This window comes from Wasmannia auropunctata, unplaced genomic scaffold (assembly GCF_000956235.1).
Source record: "Wasmannia auropunctata unplaced genomic scaffold, wasmannia.A_1.0 LD336061.1, whole genome shotgun sequence".
In the NCBI taxonomy this organism is placed as follows: domain Eukaryota; kingdom Metazoa; phylum Arthropoda; class Insecta; order Hymenoptera; family Formicidae; genus Wasmannia; species Wasmannia auropunctata.
In genome coordinates this window covers 1,307,459-1,325,862 of record NW_012026829.1, presented here as the reverse complement: position 1 = coordinate 1,325,862, position 18,404 = coordinate 1,307,459, and the positions used below count along the sequence as shown (strand labels likewise).

General features: G+C 46.4%; 2 protein-coding genes across 2 annotated transcripts in view; one reads left to right on the top strand and one right to left on the bottom strand.

Moving 5' to 3' along the window:
- The window catches only part of LOC105450436, a 1,919-nt gene extending 513 nt beyond the window's left edge, over positions 1-1,406 (top strand). The window contains exons 2-4 of the mRNA XM_011690273.1: positions 227-448; positions 604-810; positions 899-1,406. Of these exons, the coding sequence (XP_011688575.1) occupies positions 227-448; positions 604-810; positions 899-1,065 (596 nt within the window). The 3' untranslated portion in view covers positions 1,066-1,406. The remainder of the gene's footprint in view (positions 1-226; positions 449-603; positions 811-898) is intronic.
- Positions 1,407-3,620: 2,214 nt separating this feature from the next.
- On the bottom strand, positions 3,621-11,916 carry LOC105450435 (leucine-rich repeats and immunoglobulin-like domains protein 2). Its single transcript, XM_011690272.1, has 9 exons — positions 10,910-11,916; positions 8,895-9,063; positions 7,997-8,130; positions 7,278-7,539; positions 6,380-6,646; positions 6,015-6,260; positions 5,707-5,905; positions 3,878-3,985; positions 3,621-3,739 (listed from the first exon to the last, which is right to left on the bottom strand). The coding sequence occupies exons 1-9, from the start codon at positions 11,341-11,343 to the stop codon at positions 3,621-3,623; spliced, it is 1,938 nt and encodes a 645-aa protein (XP_011688574.1). The 5' UTR covers positions 11,344-11,916.
- Between the last annotated feature and the right edge of the window lie 6,488 nt (positions 11,917-18,404).

Below are 18,404 nucleotides of genomic sequence, written 5' to 3'. Positions count from 1 at the left end.
CAGACGTGTGCTCTTCCGATCTTTATTAAGTTAAAGTATTAACTTTATAGAAAAAGAATACTTTGTCTATTTATTTGTACCAGTTTATTTTTATGACTTATTTAAATATATAAGCACATTAATAGGTACAGGGCACACTAATAGGGACAGTTACCCTACTTTCGTGAGAAACCACGTGTGTACAAGCGATGAATTGTAAGAGCAATCTTTCGCCTTTGTTTCGCAGACTGCAGCGAGAAGAAATCTGTCAACACCGGGAGGATGTCGGAGCTGCAGCAGGAAATCGTCACGACGAAATCCGACGTGGACGCTGCCGAGCTGCAGCGGAAGATAACTGACAAGAAGATATCGAATGTGATAAAGTCGCAGGAGGAGCTGAGGGACGAGCTGGAGAAGGCGAAAGAGAAGAGAGAAACCGTGTCGCTGCATATGGTGGACCTACAGCTCGGTGAGTCTGCACGCTTGTTTATCTGAAAGCAGAGCAGCAGTATTGCGTCGTTTTTCCACATCCGCTCTTACTTAATTTTAACGACCATTGCTGCACACCATTACTTGTATTTTACTCACATTATATTTAATTATTTAATTTTAATATTTCCACAGAATTAGAAGATAGGAAGCAAAAGAAAGTCTCACAATGGGACGCCATTAAGCGCGCGTGCAACATCTACAAAGTAAATTTGGATATACATATAAGTCTCGAAGAGGAGGCGGATCGTCGATGCATAAAATTCTCCTTTTTCACGCACGACGAAGCGATGAAGGATAAATACTTCGTTGAATTGTCACACAGTAATACTGACTGGACAGGTATGTAATGTCCCAAGTATAAATCTAAGAGTAACAGATATAATTAATGCTACTGAGACATTCTGATCATTTGTATTAATCATTTCAGTCGAACAAATTGAACCGAGATTGAAGAAAGAGCATTTCGAAAAGCTAACTGCTTTAAAGGATTCCTCCGAAGGTACCAAAGTCTTCGACTTTGAAATTACTACATTCCTGTGCGAGGTACGAAGTATATTTCTAAAGCATTACGTAAAAATGAAGAAGAAATCGTGAGAGACGCTCAACGCACCGGCCGTTAATTGTAACAGTTCGTAGAACAGATATATTATTTTTAAGATAAGAAATAACATGTTTTATTCCTCGTTGCGAGAGTAATTTTTTTTTATTAATAAAAGTCACGATACCTAGAAGATAAAATTGCTATATGTGTGTAAGATACGTAACATACGACACACTGTCTAAACGTCGGCACGGTTTTATTTAATTATATCGTTACAGCGGTATATATATATTTTTTTTTGTTTCTCCTTCAGTGTTTATTTTCTCGTAAAAGTCATAAAAGAGCAAATTGCAAATCACAGTGCGGATAAATAATAACTTAGTCGCTAAAATTATATAAACAGGTCTCTGCTTTGTCTTTTTATAAGTATATATATATGTACATATACTTATACATATGTATATATATATATATAAATGGTACCTACGTACATACATGTAACATTGCGTCGTCCTCGCGGACGCATCGCGAGAAATCCACTTATAAGTAAAATCAGTACATTTATTTTTTTTTAGCCTTACGTACATTGTTTTTTTTTTTGGCCTTACGTTAATGCGCCGCGCCGCCTGTGGTCGTCTTCTCGGTGGTATTTCATACACGCACATATCAACGTCACTCACTAGATAGACGTTACGTTCGCTCGTTGTAATACTTTGTCATTTATTTCACGATTCTCGCGACTGCCCCCTTCACGACGCAAAGTTATTCCTCATTAAAATACTTAACAGAGATAAATTATTTTGATTCTGAGTTCTAGCTAAAATTAAGCTAGCAGTCGTGCTATTGGCTGCCTTCTGCAATGTGTATATATTTATATATATCTATATAGTGTGTGTGAAAAATCAAGAGATACTCGCGCCCGTTTAAGATTATGACAAATCTATTTGATCTCGGGTCAAAGTAACACCATTTGCACGGCACCTTTTTATTTTCTTTTATGGATTTTTGCAAATTTTCACGCTATATTCAGCGCACACGGGACAGCCGAAATCTTTGATTTGCAACTAAATTGCGTTTGATGTCGCGATTATTGATCGAGGGGGGGGGGGAAATGCCTCGCGCCGCGTTTCTTTCCGCCGAATCTCTCTCGGGGGAACGGGAACGTTTTACGCTACATTTACCGTAATATTATTTACGCGCGCTATGTGGAATAACCGAACACCGTACACGCGGATGACGGGCGGGCTGATCCCATTATGTATGCGTGGAGGCACGCTGATAACAATTCGTCCCTATTGGCACGAGTTAACGAAGGAGTCAATTGATCGCCCACTGCCAATCAGCCCGTGCCAACGGCATAAAGTTAACAGATTTCATTTGCTCCATTGACCCGTCGGGAATTCATTCTGCATGACCATCGAGAAACTTGAGCGGAGACCGAAGTCTTCCACGAATTGTCATGTTGTTAGAAACGTCGCTGCTTTCCCTCCATTCGCACTCCGTACCGTCACCTCCGTGATACGCTCGGAAAGCTTATCAGAAAGCGGATAATTAACATATTTCCGCTGTGGACTCGAGACGCTTGGATGCTCTACGCGCATTTCCAAAATACAATGCTATTCAATATGTATATTTCTTTTTATTGCTCTGTCGTATTGAACACGTAATCGCATCTGAGAATGCCATACATTTAAGCTCGCGGAAAAAGAAAGCGAGCCTGACGCCTAAGTGTATATATAAGAATAAATCGAGTTTCGCGGAGTTATACGTTGTCGGCCATTCTCTATTTTGCGCTCAACAAAGAGGAAAATTTGAGACGGCTTATTTAAACGGGACTTTTCTCGCCGGTGGAGACTATATTTACAATGCAACGGCATGTAAGGATCTAGTCTGTTGCCGAACGGAAAAGTGAATATAATGTAATTTGCATGTATTTGCAATACAATTCCACGTTTGTTCGTCTTCTTACCGACGACGTAACTTGGAGCTTGAATTTTTTCCTCGAATTATTTCCAAGACTCCGTAATATCGGACGAACGAGAGCGGCTCCTCGTACAGCCCGAATATCCAATGGGATATTTTTGAACGCGTGAGATTCTCCTAAGTATACATATCGAGGCTGTCCGGGTCCGTCTCGAGGCTCGCTACAACGACTAAAGAAGGTGCTTCTCTCGGCGATCTCGTGCAAAAATCGCTTTCTCTAATTTACGCGCAGAGAGACAGGGCGCACAAACACACCGCCCATCCTCGAAATCGCTGGGAAACGAAATTTTCCGAGGGCGCTCGGAAAGATCGCCGAGCCCGTTTACATTACATTACACTATACGCACGATGTATGTACACGCGATGCGCACTACCAATGGGTGTCGTCCACGGAGACGGCGTGTCGTTTCGCTCCGCTCGTACTTTGGTGGTCTACCTCGCGCCTCTTTCCTCTTACCGTCTCGTCCAAAAAAAAGAACGAAGACAAGTTCTCGCGCGAAATTTTTCGGGCCTCTCCTTTCTTCCCTCCTTCTTTCGCTCGTCGGATCTTCACCCTGCTTGACGTGGTGCTCGCGCAATTATTCTCGTAGTAGGGCCAGCACGCACCGCGGCGACGCCGGGGCCCTTACTCAAGGGTGGCGGCGAAGGACACGTTGCCCCCAGACGCGGCCGCCGCGGCGGCCAGCAGGAGCGTCGGCGGCAGCGGTGCCGGCGGCAGCGCCGACGTCAGCTCGACCGTCGTCGTCGTCGCCGCCGTCGTTGCCGCCGTCGTTGTCGACGTCGTCGTCGTCGTCGTCGTCGCCATCGTCGTTGTCGACGTCGTCGTCGGCGTCGCCGCCGCCGTCGTCGTCGTCGTCGTCGTCGTCGTCGGCGGCGGCACGAACGTTGTCGTGGTCGGACAATCGCTGCCGTTCCCGGCCAAAAGCACTTTCTTTACCTCAAGCGCCGACTTCAAGTCAGCCAGGCCGGCGTCGCACAGCATGGGATTACCTGCGAACAACAAAGCGCGCGTGTGCGGTGTGAGTGTTAAAAGGGCTTGCCGCGTGAGCACACGGGATGAAATGGAGCAGCAATAAGATAATACGAGAAATTAATGTGTATACGCGAGAAGACTCGCCCGTAACGCGTCACCGGCGAGGATTGAATTTTTTCGCTCCTGGTATCTTGTGCTCTTTTTGCCGTCTATCTCAGCCCTAAATTCAAGAGCCCCCGTATTATTTTGATCGTAAATTATCGTTAAAAAAAAAAAGTTATCGTAAAAACACGCGTGATTAATGACGATGTGGCGCCAGCTGTGATAACAAAGATTCGCCTAGCCTGTAATAATTAATTGTTAATAGCGGCTGCCACGTTCGCGGCGCGAACCCGGCGCGGGCTTTCCCAAATTTCCCGTCGCGATTTCTTTCCCCGACGAGTTTCCTCGAGCGCGAAACCGCGGGCGAGGAAGGGAAGGGGAGAGTGCCAAATGGGCTGCTGAGACCACAGCACAGAAGATAACGGGATTGGGCACGATAGCGTGAGACTGCTGAGAGAAGAAAGACGATATATTAACAATAACAAAGCTCAACCGGGCAGACGCCGGTACATAATAAATAAATCGAGATGGCGCCGCAGCGGGGGTTATCGCGAGAAATGTAACCGTTGTAACAAATAATATACGCCTCGGGAGCCGAACGGAGCCGGGCGATTATCAGCGAGTAATTTATTTTCCGTCCCCCTCGCGTCCTAGCCGCTCTTTCTCTCTCTCTCTCTCTCTCTTTTCTCCAGTCCCTTCTCTCATTCTCCCCTCGCTCGCCTTCCCTCCGTTTGTTTGTCCACTGCTGGACCTTACAAGCGGCGTTTATTAATTATGCGATGCGCCGCTGACGCCACACCATCGTTCTGTCCTCTTCGATTAATGTCTAACGGTCTAATTGAATTTAATCGTGCATCAATCATTGCCAAATAATATCGAGCTGCCGCCCCCTGGTCTGTCGAAAGAGAAGTGCGGAATATTAGCGAAAAAAAAAGCAGAGAAGCAGTACCAAATCGTGTTGAAGTTTCATAGAATTATAATGAACATCTTTAGATGCTTACTGTATAGTGTAGCGTAAAATTTATAACTTATTAAATTGAACATTCGCTTGCGAGACGTCGAAGAATTCACATTGCGGTACGAACAGTCGTGTCGCCGAGCGGAGATTCTTCTATGGGAATCAGAGTCTCGTTTACGGCTGTTAACTCGATTACCGTTCGTCTGTGACGAATCTCTCGCGTACCGTCCGGATAATAGATAGCAATGCGCACATCGGTACCTTTCCTGCAGTCTTGCATATATGCAAGATTATGTTATATCAAAATTAAATTCGCCAGTGTCTCGTCACTTTCTGTCGACTTTAGTTACTTAAGTTATAACTTAAGTTATTTTATTTTGGGCAACATCATAAAAATAGCTGGAATATTTTGAAAGAATATGAATCGCTTTTTCTTACGCCGATTTGTTCTCCAAATCGGTATAAGAGATGTATGTACGAGGAGCTCTCAAATAGCGTGATATAAATTCTAATAATTGCTGCTGTTATATAACGTTATTATAAACAATCTATTGTGTTTATGAATAGAAACATGTGCGTATGCGGTAGCGTTAAATATATGATATTAAAAGGTGATGCGAAGAAGCCTTGGAAGAGAGAGAGAGAGAGAGAGAGAGAGAATATCTAATATAAACTCACCTTCAAGCTCTATACCTATCCCCCCGAGGACCCCGTGAGTTTTGCATTGTGTGGCCTCCAGCTCCGGCGAGAGAGTACGTATTTGATTCATGGTGACGTCGGCCTTGCAGAGCACCGGGAAACCGCGAAAATCTCGGCCGGACAGCGTGACCAGGCGATTGTGCGACGCGTGCAGTTCCCCCAGCGACGGTAGCCACGTCTAAATTACGGTACAATCGGTATGCAATTATATCGATTACGTCGAACGAAGGGAAAAAAAAAGGAAAGACGAGAAAGGATAACTCAAACTTTTATCCTTTTATATTCACCTCCGATATATCCTCGAGAGTGGTGAGCTGATTGTGCGAGATGTCGAGCGTACGTAGCCCGTCGAGACCGCGCAGATCGCGCGGCCCGATCGTGGGGCCCAGCGCGTTGTGGCTGAGATTGAGCCTCTGCAGCTCCTTCATGCCCAGGAACAGGGAGTCGTCCAGGCTACGCAGCTCGTTGTACTGAAGAAGCAGATCCTGGATGGTGTTGCCCGCGATCTCCTCGCCCTCCTCCTCCACCAAGTTCTGCGCACATCGCGAGTGGATTCCGACCGGATCGTCAGATCAGACAACGTAAACAACATCAACCGACGATGACGTTCGTCGAGTACACGTAAATCGCATCGGATGACGTAGATACGTACCTCGGAGGACGGCCTTCCTCTGTGCAGTCTGGCGATCCGGTTGTTCGACAGATCGAGCAGCTTGAGCTCACGTAGACTGCGCAAGGAAGCCAGCGAGAACTCGCGGAGCTCGTTGTGCGTCAGGTTCAGGCACTTCAACGATCTGAGGGGATAAAGGGCGCTACTCCCGTTCCCGTCGCCGTCCGCGCCGCCGAGAGACTTGATGGAGTTGTGCCCGAGCTCGAGGGTCTCCAACATCTCGGCCTCTAAGAAATCGTCCGCGTTCAGCTGAAGAGGCATAATTTAGACGTCTGTTGAATTCCTATCCGTATAATGTACCTAATAATATGCGCGTGAACCGCGCGCGATCTAGTTAACGCCATCCGAGCGCTGGACGCGCTCGCTGATGTCAATTTGGACGAGCCAAAGCCTCGCGACGCGAGATACGACGTTCGTCCGTTTCGCTCGACTTGAGATCCTTCCGCCAGGCGGAAGGCGGCAATAATTACGTTACGCGGTAATTGGCTCAATGTATGGCGCGCTTTTGCCTCCTCCGACTTCCCCCGCCGTGCAGTCCACCCCGCGCGCGTTAAAGCGTCATATTCGAGAGAGCACGTGCGCTCCGAATGCGCTCGCCTGACGATGCAGATCCACGCCGCGAGAGTTGCTGCAGTTCCGCGCGCAGATTTACTCTCTCACTTTTTTTTAGATTCGTTGAAATCCTTTCTATCAAAGGTACATCAGTTTATTCGGTATTTAAAAAAATAATCATAACTTTCTGTGACTTGAAAAACAATCTTATTTTCTCGCGACCTGTGAGCGAGTCAAACGTATTTTAATCGGGTATACGATTTACCGAAGTCCGAGGCTTAAGAAAAAATCTCGCATGACGCATAGGCGCGTAGGCGAATTTAAATACCTCTTGCAATTCGTTATATGAGAGCTCCAGGAACTTTAAGCGCCTGGCTTTCTGCAGAGTGCCGTCGAGATTTCGGATCTTGTTCTGCTGGAGGAAGAGACTCTCCAGACGGTGAAGGTATCGAAACTCGGCCGGCAGATGCGTCAACTGGTTATCCACGGCGTAAAGCATCTTGAGATTGTGGCCCGACAACGGTAGCTCGCCGTCGAGTGACGTGAGCTCGTTAGAATTAATGAGCAACCACTCAAGTTGATTCAAATCTCTGTAAAGCAAACAAGTGGGGCACGTGGCTAAAATGGCTAAATCGCGCGGTGGCTAAATCCCCCCTCCCCCTCCGCCCCGCTCTACGTGTCCTTTCCGTAGAATCGCAGATTCCCCCGAGTACGACTTTAAAGGTCGATTACGCAGGGAATTTCATTTGGTCAGCATTTCGCATGCATCGAGCTTGGCGGCTCAATCGTAAACAGAATGAATTAGATAAGAGACGCAGCGTCTAAACGCGATAAGTAAACAGGATGGGCGAGATGCTGCGGTAGCAGCTTCAGCTTTCCAGCATGAGCGCGAATCTCAAAGATATATATAATTGATGGGAATTGTTGCCTTTGGCGGCAACGAGACGCGTCGCAGTTTACAATCTGCCGCAGTGTCGAAATTTGAACGGTCCATTCTAATTCCGTGTCCGAACTCGTGAGTTTTACGTGAAAAGGTGCGAAAGGTACCTTAGAGTATGATTCAGGCTGTTCAGACGATTCCTGCCGACATGCAAATGCTTCACCAGAGGCGGCAGCGAACCCGGGGTCATCTCAGAGATCGCGTTTCCGGCCATGGCCAAGTGCTGAAGTGTCGGATTGTACTGAAATAAAAGAAAAAAAAAACCGACAGTGCATTAAATCGCAACGTTGTATGATGAGTTTGATATCTCTCCTCTTCTTTCCATTGACTATTCAATTTTATGACTTTTTTTCTCTTTTATCTAATAACTCCTCCTTTAAATGCAAGAGCGTCTCTCTTAAAATAACTTCCGTTTCTTCGATCATATAATAACATTCAGAGTTTGCGAATTTTTAGATTTGCATAAATACAAGAGCAAAACTTCTTGCAAATTATTTGCGCAAAAAATTCATAGCACGTGGCTGGCAAAAAATTCATAGCGCATGTGCCTCGATTTATCGCGCTAATGAGCTTCTCTCTATTCTGATCCTTCTGTTTTGCAATACTACACACACACACACACACACAAACTCTAAAGATAAATAAATTTTTAAAAATACTATATGCAATCTAAAGCGAATCTTGATGCTAATATAATTGTGTGAATCTTTACAATTTTCAATTCAGGTAAACTGCGCGCCGAATATTTATCGGTCTTGAAACACAGCTCCAAACTGAAAAATTCAATTGAAGCTGTGTTTCGAGACCGACAAATGTTCGGCGTGCAATTTAAGCTGAACTGGAAATTGTTAAGATCCACACAATTACTATCAAGCAAGCACCAAGATCTGCACTTCAGAACGCATATGCAGGCATTTCGAAAAATTTATCTAGTTTGAACTTTCGTGGTCCCGATTAGGTTTCATATCAATGTCTAAAGATACTCCAATCCCGAGAGTCACTTACCTTGAAGTCATCCAAATCGATGCGGCTTATTCGATTCCTGTTGAGGTCCAAAGTCCGTAGCAGTGATAGATGCGACAAGACGTGCCTCGGTATCGACGGCATCTCGTTGTCCGCGAGACTCAAATACTGCGTACGACCCAGACCGGCGAAAACGTCACCGTCCACGACCCTGCAAATTGTGATATCACGCTTGTTCACGGGTCCTTGACTTCAGGAATACGATAGACGACATACGGTAATCACGCGAGCGGCGTTTCCGCGCTCGTGATGCTTTTTTTTTCGAAAGATCTGATTTACTTTTTTTGGGGCTTTTTTTAATACCGACGTCGAGAAGAGCAGTAGTATTTCATATTTTCCTATACTACAAACGCTGTTTATCATTTGTGTAGTAATACGTGACCGGAGCAACGAGCCGAGCCAATGAGGGCCCTGAAAAAGTGGCGACGCGCCAGACGTTATCGTTCGATTATATACACTTAGTGTTGGCTCACTGCGACTCGTTATTTAATTATTCCACCGCGGTAAACATACACAGCTTCCCGCGATAACTCGGCGCGAAGAGGTCAGGCACGATTAAGATTTCATTCTTACGCCCCGTCCCTTCTCCCGCTGCACTGGTGTCTCGCGAGGATACTTAGCGTTTCCTAAAAAGACGTAAAGAGGTCCTCAAGGACCGTCGTTCTCTCCTCGTTCAGCCCCGGGATGCGCGCGGCAAAATAATCAAGGAAGACTGGGTGGCTCGTCCTTTGTGTCGCTCGTAAAGGATGACGGCTACGTTATACCGAAAGAGGAAAGACGAATAATGCCGAGCGAGAATCAAACGTGTGTGGACTGGAAAAACCCGCGAGAGCTCCTGCACCGTGCGAATTCGCCGCACATATGTCGAGACATATTGAAACGATTTATCGCCTTTCTTCACCAATCTCCGTGATAAAACCATTATGTAACGATATCCTGCTTCCGCTGCGCACCGGTCGTCGTGTGTCGCGCCTGTTGCCCGTTATCAATTATCGCTTCACCTAAATAATATACCGGGCGGAATCGTGCGGAAAAAGCACACGACGCGGTCGGGAGACCGCTGCACGTGGCTATGCGAAACGAACTATATATTGCACGTTACGAAGCGTGATCCGGGATTAGCAATCGAGCTTGACGATCAGCTGTAAGATCCACACTCTGGATGGCTTTCCCAGCGTGCACCCCGACGATGAAAGTTCAAGCGTCTCGGTTCAAACGTGTACACGCAACGGCGCGGCGCGGCGCGGCGCCGCGAACGCCTTCGCAAATACTCATTGTGGGAATTAAGATCGCTTCTTTGTTATACATATACAAATGCCTCCATTCAATGTCCGCAATAGCAGACGATGACCTTTTGCAAAGATACTGGCCGGCCGTATCGACGTGTGTGGCACACTTCAGACAGAGAGACTTACGCGACGGAGTACGCGGTTACGGATGACAGACCGTGCGCCGCGGCTCCTCGTTGCCGCTCTAATATTTGCCTGCACTTTTCAAATCGACTTTTCAATCGTTCCGTCAAAATTTTTGTGAAAAAGAAAACTCTGTAAAAAAAAAAAATCGGTAATCGGGACTTTCGCGTCAAAGTCTTCGAGTCCTATGTCAATCCATACTGAATTAAACCAGTATATCTTAATCTTTAACTTGATTTCGAAGAAATAATCTGACGTATAACGAAAGAATGTTGATTAGAGAAAAGTTGCTTACTTAATGTTTACCGCGTTTGTGAGGAATAGATGATCTCCGAAACCGTCGTTATCTCGATACGACTGCAATGTATACGCAGCGGATTGTAGTAACCGTGACTGATAAATCGTGCCATTATCGCGTCCCCATGATTCTTTACGTCTTCACCGAAGAACTTCGGCACATCGGCGTGTAATCTTACCGTTCAAGATCATCGCTCACGCATTGGTAATTTTTCGTTGGCGACCGAGTTCATCGACGAAGTTCATCGACGGAGCTCTCGCGGTCGCGCTACAGTCCGTCGCACTTACCCAAGATGATTGTGAGTCAGCTCGAGTCGGGTGATAGACATATGCAGCTGCTTGAAGTCGTGGCGCGATATGTCGCGCAGATTCGAGTGCGTCACCCGCAGAGTGATCTGCTGCTCGGGGGTGAATTTGCCGCTCAATGCCTGGGCCAGTTCGTCGAACGACTTCATCTTCTCGCACACCACCTCGATACGATGGTCCCCGACGTGGTAGCCGCCACCACCGCCGCCGCCGCCGCCGCCGCCGCCGCCGCCGCCGCCGCCGCCGGCATTGTTGTTCCCGTTGGCGAACTTGGTGGGCACGACCATTGTCGGCGCCGCCTGGTTATCGGCGAACTCCTCTTGCAGGCAGGTGCACGGGCTAATCTCGCGGCGTACGGCGCACTGTATAATCGCGCCGGCCGTGAGACTTAGCAGCGTGACGAGAACGCCGGACATGCTTGTCACTTGACGCGGGAAACGGAAGCACCGACTGCAAGGTGTGGATTACGGATGATTATACGATTACGGATGATTGTCAGGGCGATGATTGTATTCGTATGCGCAGTCAAAACGAAAAACGTTTCGCGACGAGCGCACTGCGACCACCCTCTCTGCGCGACCACCACTTTCCGAGAATGTTCCCCTCGTTTCCGCCACTCGGTACCACTATATGTTACACACCGATGTTACAGCTCTCGCGATGATACTCGCCCTATGACACGGCCCTACGAGATCGTCTCTACCCTTCGTTAAGGAAAGCACGAACTAACGTTAGCACAATGTATTTCATAGCGCGAAAAATCCGAAGCCGGAGTTGGGCGGTGTTTTTTGCCGCACTGCCACTGCCACCGCCGATCACTGATCAACACCGACAGGCGAAACCGACACAGTAGCAGTAACGACTGACAGCCACGTGTTATCTGCACTGTCGCCACTCCACACCATCCTACGGAATATAAGTTCACCACGTCTCCCTCTCCCCTTCTCTCGTTCTCTCTCCTCTCCTTCGCAGTCCAACGGGGGACGCACGAGAAGGAGGTTTATCGTCGTCGCCAGCGGGCCTTCCTCTTGGCGCCACGGACGCGGCGATGGCATTAAGTCGCGCCGCGCCGCGCGAGACTTACTTATAGTCGCAACCGAGTCGTCGCGTCGGTACCCACCGTGGCGCCTCCGCACGCCTCCTTCGGCGAGGGACTCCCTCCGGGGGCTCTTCTTCACTCTTCTTACGACCCCCTCCGTCGTACGTTACGCGCGTACACCGAACGGGCTCATCTTCTTTTTCTACCGGCGGCCGCGCGCTCACTCACGAACGGTCCAGGCCCGGCCCGGCTCGGCTCGGCTCCACCAGCTGCTCTCCCCCTGCGCATTACCACCACACCCCAATACTATATGCACGCACTCTCGCTCCTCTCCTTCCTCTCGTCTCGTTGTTGCTCACCTCCGCGCGCTCCTCCTCCGTTCTCCTGCCCGTGCCCCACAGCACGTTCCTTACTCCCTCGCCGTGGCTACCGCGCTTACTCAAATCCGGTCCCCGGTTAAAGCGATGATTTTATCTCTTTTTATACGTTTGTCCAATTATTTCCGGGAAGTTTTCAATTGCCTGAAAGGAGAGAGATCTCTCGTCTCTCCGCTCGCGTGGATCTTGACTTGTCAGGGCGGAGGAAGTTTCGCTAGGACAGCCAGCTGTGTCTGACAGCTCCGACGAAAGATTCATCAATTTCTCCTCCGTCGCCTATCGCATCGCACACAAGCGTTGTTTGCACCGATAAACGGACAGATTGCTCAACTTGTGACCTTTGCTTAACTGCTTTGCACGGTGCACGACATGAAAGAAAATATATATACCAGATAATTCTTTCGCGCTCTCTTTCCCTCACTCGCCCTCCATCGCGCCTTCTTCCTCTTTTCGCCGTGAACCGTTTCGATAGGTTATTCTCTCTCTCCTTCGTCCCTTTGCCTACCCCCTCATCTAGTCGAAAATCTATTTAAAAATCATTATAGACAATTGTCGATTACTCGGTGGGTTTGATTAAATTAACTTATATGTCAGAAAGCCACTTGAATTCTGAAAAAGTAAACCAATTAGTTTTATTTCCTCGTCGTATTTGCATCCTGGAAGCGAGGTTCTAGATTCGTAGAAGCACGATTTCTTTTTCTCATTTTTTTTTTTTTTTTTTGGAGTGTCATTTCGATGGGATCAACCGAGAGACCAGCAGTTCTCGTCGTTAGGCTCGTTAGGTTTAGACTCAGCCGATTCATCATCGGCAATTATTAAGGACGGCGTCGAGAAGTCGAGAATGCCCTGTCTCTTACGCCCGAGTGCGTTTCGACCGAGTGATTTATGACGTCGGGTATCTTAGGTAGCCCGGTAGCTTTCGTTGCGACACCTTCTCTTTTCGTTCCTTTTCCGTCTTACACAGTCCTCTAATATATCTGAAACAGATATATAATCCCAATATCTTACAGATACTGACGAGATTTATCTTGCGTCGCCTTGTGTCACGAGCATTCCAATTATTTCGAAATGTGGCATCGAAATACGGACTGGCCAAAATTCTAACGGGGAGTGGAGGAGAGGCCTTTTTTATCAGTAATGCGAAGGGTCACAAAAAACGCGGCGCTCTCGCCCGTTACAACCGTTGGAGAGATAAATCCCAACTTCACGTTCGTTAATCATCGTAAGGAGAGCGATCCCGGGAGTACGCGTGTCCGTGTCGAGATCGTAAGTGTTCTATCAAGGGTTTCTCTGTTCATCGTAAAATAATATCGATTACTTAATGAGCTCGCCGATGCGGCGGCGGCGGCGCTTCACGGGTCGCTTGTCATCCGAGTAAACGCCTCTATCTATATAACGTGGCTGTTTACGCGCATGATTTACGTACCCATTTATGTGCTGTAACTCGCCAGAGGTATGTCGTACAAATTCTCGAGCACGGCGCCACCGCGACTCGCCTTATATCCTCTTTAAGCTACTCCACATTGGCTCCCCATGGGTGTCTATCTGTACTGTGGCGCCTGCAATTCGCCTAATCTCTCCCTCGGCTACGAGGGTCATCAAACTGGGGACAATGTGACGAAAAACATATAGCTTTAACATAGTTTCGTATGCATTCACGAGCCGAGAAAATGAGAGAGAGAGAGAGAGAGAGACGAATTCCGAACAATTTTCATACCAAGAAGCACGATTTTATTTTTTCCCCGTCAAGGCAGAGGTGCGAGGAAGCGAGAAAGAGAGAGAGAGAGGGAGAGGCCATCAGAGGCCTTTCTCTTTATCCCGCTGCTGTCGCTATTACTCGCTGCGGGATAGAGAGTAATACAGGAGCGAGGAAGGAAGTCACAATACAAGCGCGGGAGAGAGAGGCCGAGCAGGCAAAACAAAAAGCAAGACAAGGCACACCAGCGAGGCAAGAGGCAAGGCAAGGCAGAGCGAGGCAGGGCACGAGGCATAAGGTACGAGGTATGAGGCGGAGGGACCTAACTCCGTGCCTCGGTTTAACGAATGCGAGAATGCGGCCTGGCGCCAACGCACACACGGCCGCCACCGCGCCGCGCCAGCCGCCCTCGGCTCGGCCGCCGCGCCGCGCCGCGTCACGCGCTCTCGCCTCTTTCGCCAGCCTCTCTCTCTCTCTCTCTCTTTCTCTTTCTCTCTCTCTCTCTCTGTTTAATGACCTTACCGGAGTTCAAAATACTAAACTGTAACCGATCTTTTCAATTTACATGTCCGCCTCGTGAAATACGACCATCATATGTAAAATGTTAGACCTTATCGCAAATGTAGATTACTTTAAATGAATAGAAAAACAAATAGGCGCGCTAACTCATTCCGTATCTTCAGACGATTGTTAGGTTTCCCTCTGATAGTTCCCTAGAAAAAAATTTCAACGCTATTCCCCGAAGCATTTTGTAACATGCCCCCAATGCTACAAACAAGAAGTCCTGATATACAATGATAATGAAAGCAAAATTCTCTCGAGCTGTTTACTCGAGATTTAGCCGGCCTACTCAATTTTAATGGTATATGTTTAAAAAAAACGGCTTGTAAACGGCTTGCCTCACGCACTCAAAAGAGTTATTACCGCAAAATAGAATAAATCTCAATATACTTTACCCTCTCCTCCCCCTCTCTCTCGGCTCGGATCCGTATAAGTACATCGTTTCTCTCCGGCGCTTCGCCTGCATCTGTGTACCGCATAGCTTCGAGGTATGCAGGCAAACTCCTCCTTTTCTTATCGAGAAAAAGAAACGATGGAGGAAAGAAGCAGGAGGAGAGCAGAGAGTGGAAGCAGAGCGAGGAAGGTGCGGGCATCGAGAGTATATATACATATACACGATAGGCGTTTTACATTGCTGCATTGAGATATTGAAAGATAATCGCCTGGCGTGGGCGACGAGGAGGACGCCCTCAGGAAGATCAGCCTGGCTTGCGGTTTCGGGGCTGCTGGATCCTTCGTTATTTCTAATGTCGATCAGTGGGCTCATTGTTCTCTGCACGACGGTAGATCGATCCCGTCCCTTTTGACCGCATTCTCTTTCTGTACCTTCTTCAAATCTTTCCTTTGATTTTTTTGGAAAAGAAAAACAAGAAATGCTGAGTATTTTTATTTTAAAAACGCGAGCGTAACGCTCCTCACATTATGCGCGAGTGTTTCCTGTGTTTCCCTTCTTTTGTTCCTCTGTCATATCCTTGCGCAACTCTCGCAACACATTTGTGCAAGACTTTTCTGTTATCTTGCATTTTGCAATAAGTGCAAACTTTTGAAAAAAAAAAAAAAACTTGTGAACCTGCCAATTTTGCTTTTCTCTTTTACTAAAGGGATTTACCACCAATTTCTCGGAAGTTGCGGTCAAGTACGTCCGAATTATATCCCGTAAAAGAAATGTTTGTCTTCGCTTTTTCACGCTTCTGGCATCTGGGCAGTTTTTCTTTCCTTTTCTCTCCTTCTCTTCCCTCTCTTCTCACTCGTTCAGTTTACGCGGCGCCGCGCCGCGTGGTTGATCGCGAAAGGGGTAAAAGAAACTGTGCGAGAGAAGATTAAGTAAAACACGTACTGATGATCTAAATCTAGACGGGCGTCGTAAAGCCGCGAGTTTGGCCAGCTTTTCTCCGCTTCTAAATTAGATCACAATGTGGAAAGAAACGTTTGTTTTATTAACATTCTCCGCAGGTTTACATTGGCACTCGTTATCTTCGGAACAATTGGAATTCTGTCTGATAATCATCGTAAAAATAATAAATGAGAAAAATCGGAGAAGTGCTTCGCTTAAAACTTTCAGTTTTGCGCTGATTTGCATTATTTTCTATTTTCTGTGTGTTCACCTATATACTTTATACGAATTATAAGAATTTATAAGAATTTTCGTCACGCAACGTGTGTCGAAAGCGCGCGTCATTAAAGGATTATTATTTGGAAATACCGTACGTTCCCCGTATTCCCCTCCCACCCCATCGAGAGGGGGTATCCCAGGCGACGTTGAGAGCCTCTGACGCGCGCGTGTTTACGACGGGGGATTTAAAGCCGGCGCCCATCCCGTGCACGGCCATCCTCTCCACCGCGGCCACGGCCGAATAATCCCGGCCGAACTTTTCACTTCCATCGCTCTTGCTGTGAATCTTGTTTTCTATACACGGACATCGGGCCCTCGGGGGCCGCCGCGCCGTCGCGCAGCGGGGACCGGTGGAGGAAGGGACGGGCGGTCGCGCGGCCGGGCGTCGTGGGGGGGTCGATGCATCGCGGGGCGCCCGTCGTCGCGCGTTCGGACTCGCACGTCGCCCGCGGGATGTAGGACGTGTACCCCGTCTCACTTCCTGCACACGATACCAAAACACCATTAACATTCTTCCGAACGAATATCCCGGTGAGCAAAACGCTAGAGCGCGGGTTCGCCCAGCGGTTCCGAGCGGAGCGTTACCGCGGATTGGCATCGACTGCTGCGTCCGCAACAGGCTCGGATTCCAGCAGTTCGCCGACGGGACACGTTGACATAATATCTAAATAGCAGATTGCAACGAAATCCGTTGATTTGTGAATATTTGGACAATGAAATATTGAAATATATCACTTGAATACGAAATTTTCTGCAGATTCTGCTCGATTTCTCAATTCATAACGTTCTGTTACAAAATACTGATATTTTCCCTAATAAAATTTACGTACTAGAAAATTTTATACTTTTATAGAAGATTTAGCTATCTCAGACGTCTATTGTCATTTGTCATCATATAGAATTAATTAGATCAATATAAATTTATAAATTATTATATTATTCTGGATGCCATCCACTTAAAACGCTACAGCATTCTTTAATTGATCAATTAGTAAAACTTTCTTCTGACCGATCAATCAAATGCTTCGAAGCATTTGTAGCATCAAATATACACCGTTATAGGCTAAATTATATTCTTATCTTGATGAAGATATCATTTATATGGACGTCTTTTATTGTCTAAACAGACAGTCCTTTATTTCAGCTAGGTAGCTGTCCTTTACACGGAGAGAATTTTTTTTAATTTACCCTGCAAATCATGTTAATTGTGGGACAATACAGTATTTAGGCAAATTTTACTGTGCACTACAATAAGTATTTTACAGTAAAATTTATTGTAGTGCACAGTAAAATTTGCCTAAATACTATATTGTCCCACGATTAACATGATTCGCATAGTAAATTAAAAAAAAATTCTCTCCGAGTAGATTTATTTATTTTTTCAAAATTCAATTTTGTCCCATTATTTTAACAATTATGGGAAAATCTTTTCTATAAATTATATAGCGTTCCAATATCTACTATCTGATATCTACTAATAAACAAAATTTTATAGAAACAATTGACAAATTTAAGAGGGGTTTCACCTTTGGCGGCCGTAAAATTAACCCTTGTTTCATGAATTTTTTTAAGGAAATCTATTATATACAGTTAAGCCCCATCTACATAAGTCGCAAACGCACAACGCAAACGCAAACGCAGAGAAAAAAAAAGAACGAAACGTCAAAAAATAAAAGAAAAGAAAGAGAGAAACGTCTGCGTTTGCGTTTGCGTTTTGCATTTGCGACTTATGTAGATGGGGCTTTACTCGGCCTCCTTCGGAACGATTCGTGTGTGAACGGTGAACCGAGCGGCGCTGCGAATCGGCAAAATTTGTCTGTGATCGACACGTTATTGTTACGCTATATCTCACTGACAATTTATATTAATACGAGTAATTAAATAATCAGTATTAATTTTCAAACGTGTGTTGTCATTTTCTAGACCAACAAATCAAGCAGGAATTTCATGTTATATGGATTCCTATAACCGCACATTGCACGGTAACCGAGAACATTCTCCAACAATAATGTTAAACAAAAACTGCTACTTGAAAAAAATACTACACAAAGTATCAATCTTTTTTAGTGTATATATAAATATATATTAAGAAGAAGTTTTATAATAAAAATGTGTTTAGTAAAACTTATCTGAAATAATCTTGATCCAAGAAGAAAAGAAAAATTTTTATCAACGTCGGAAACAATGCAGTA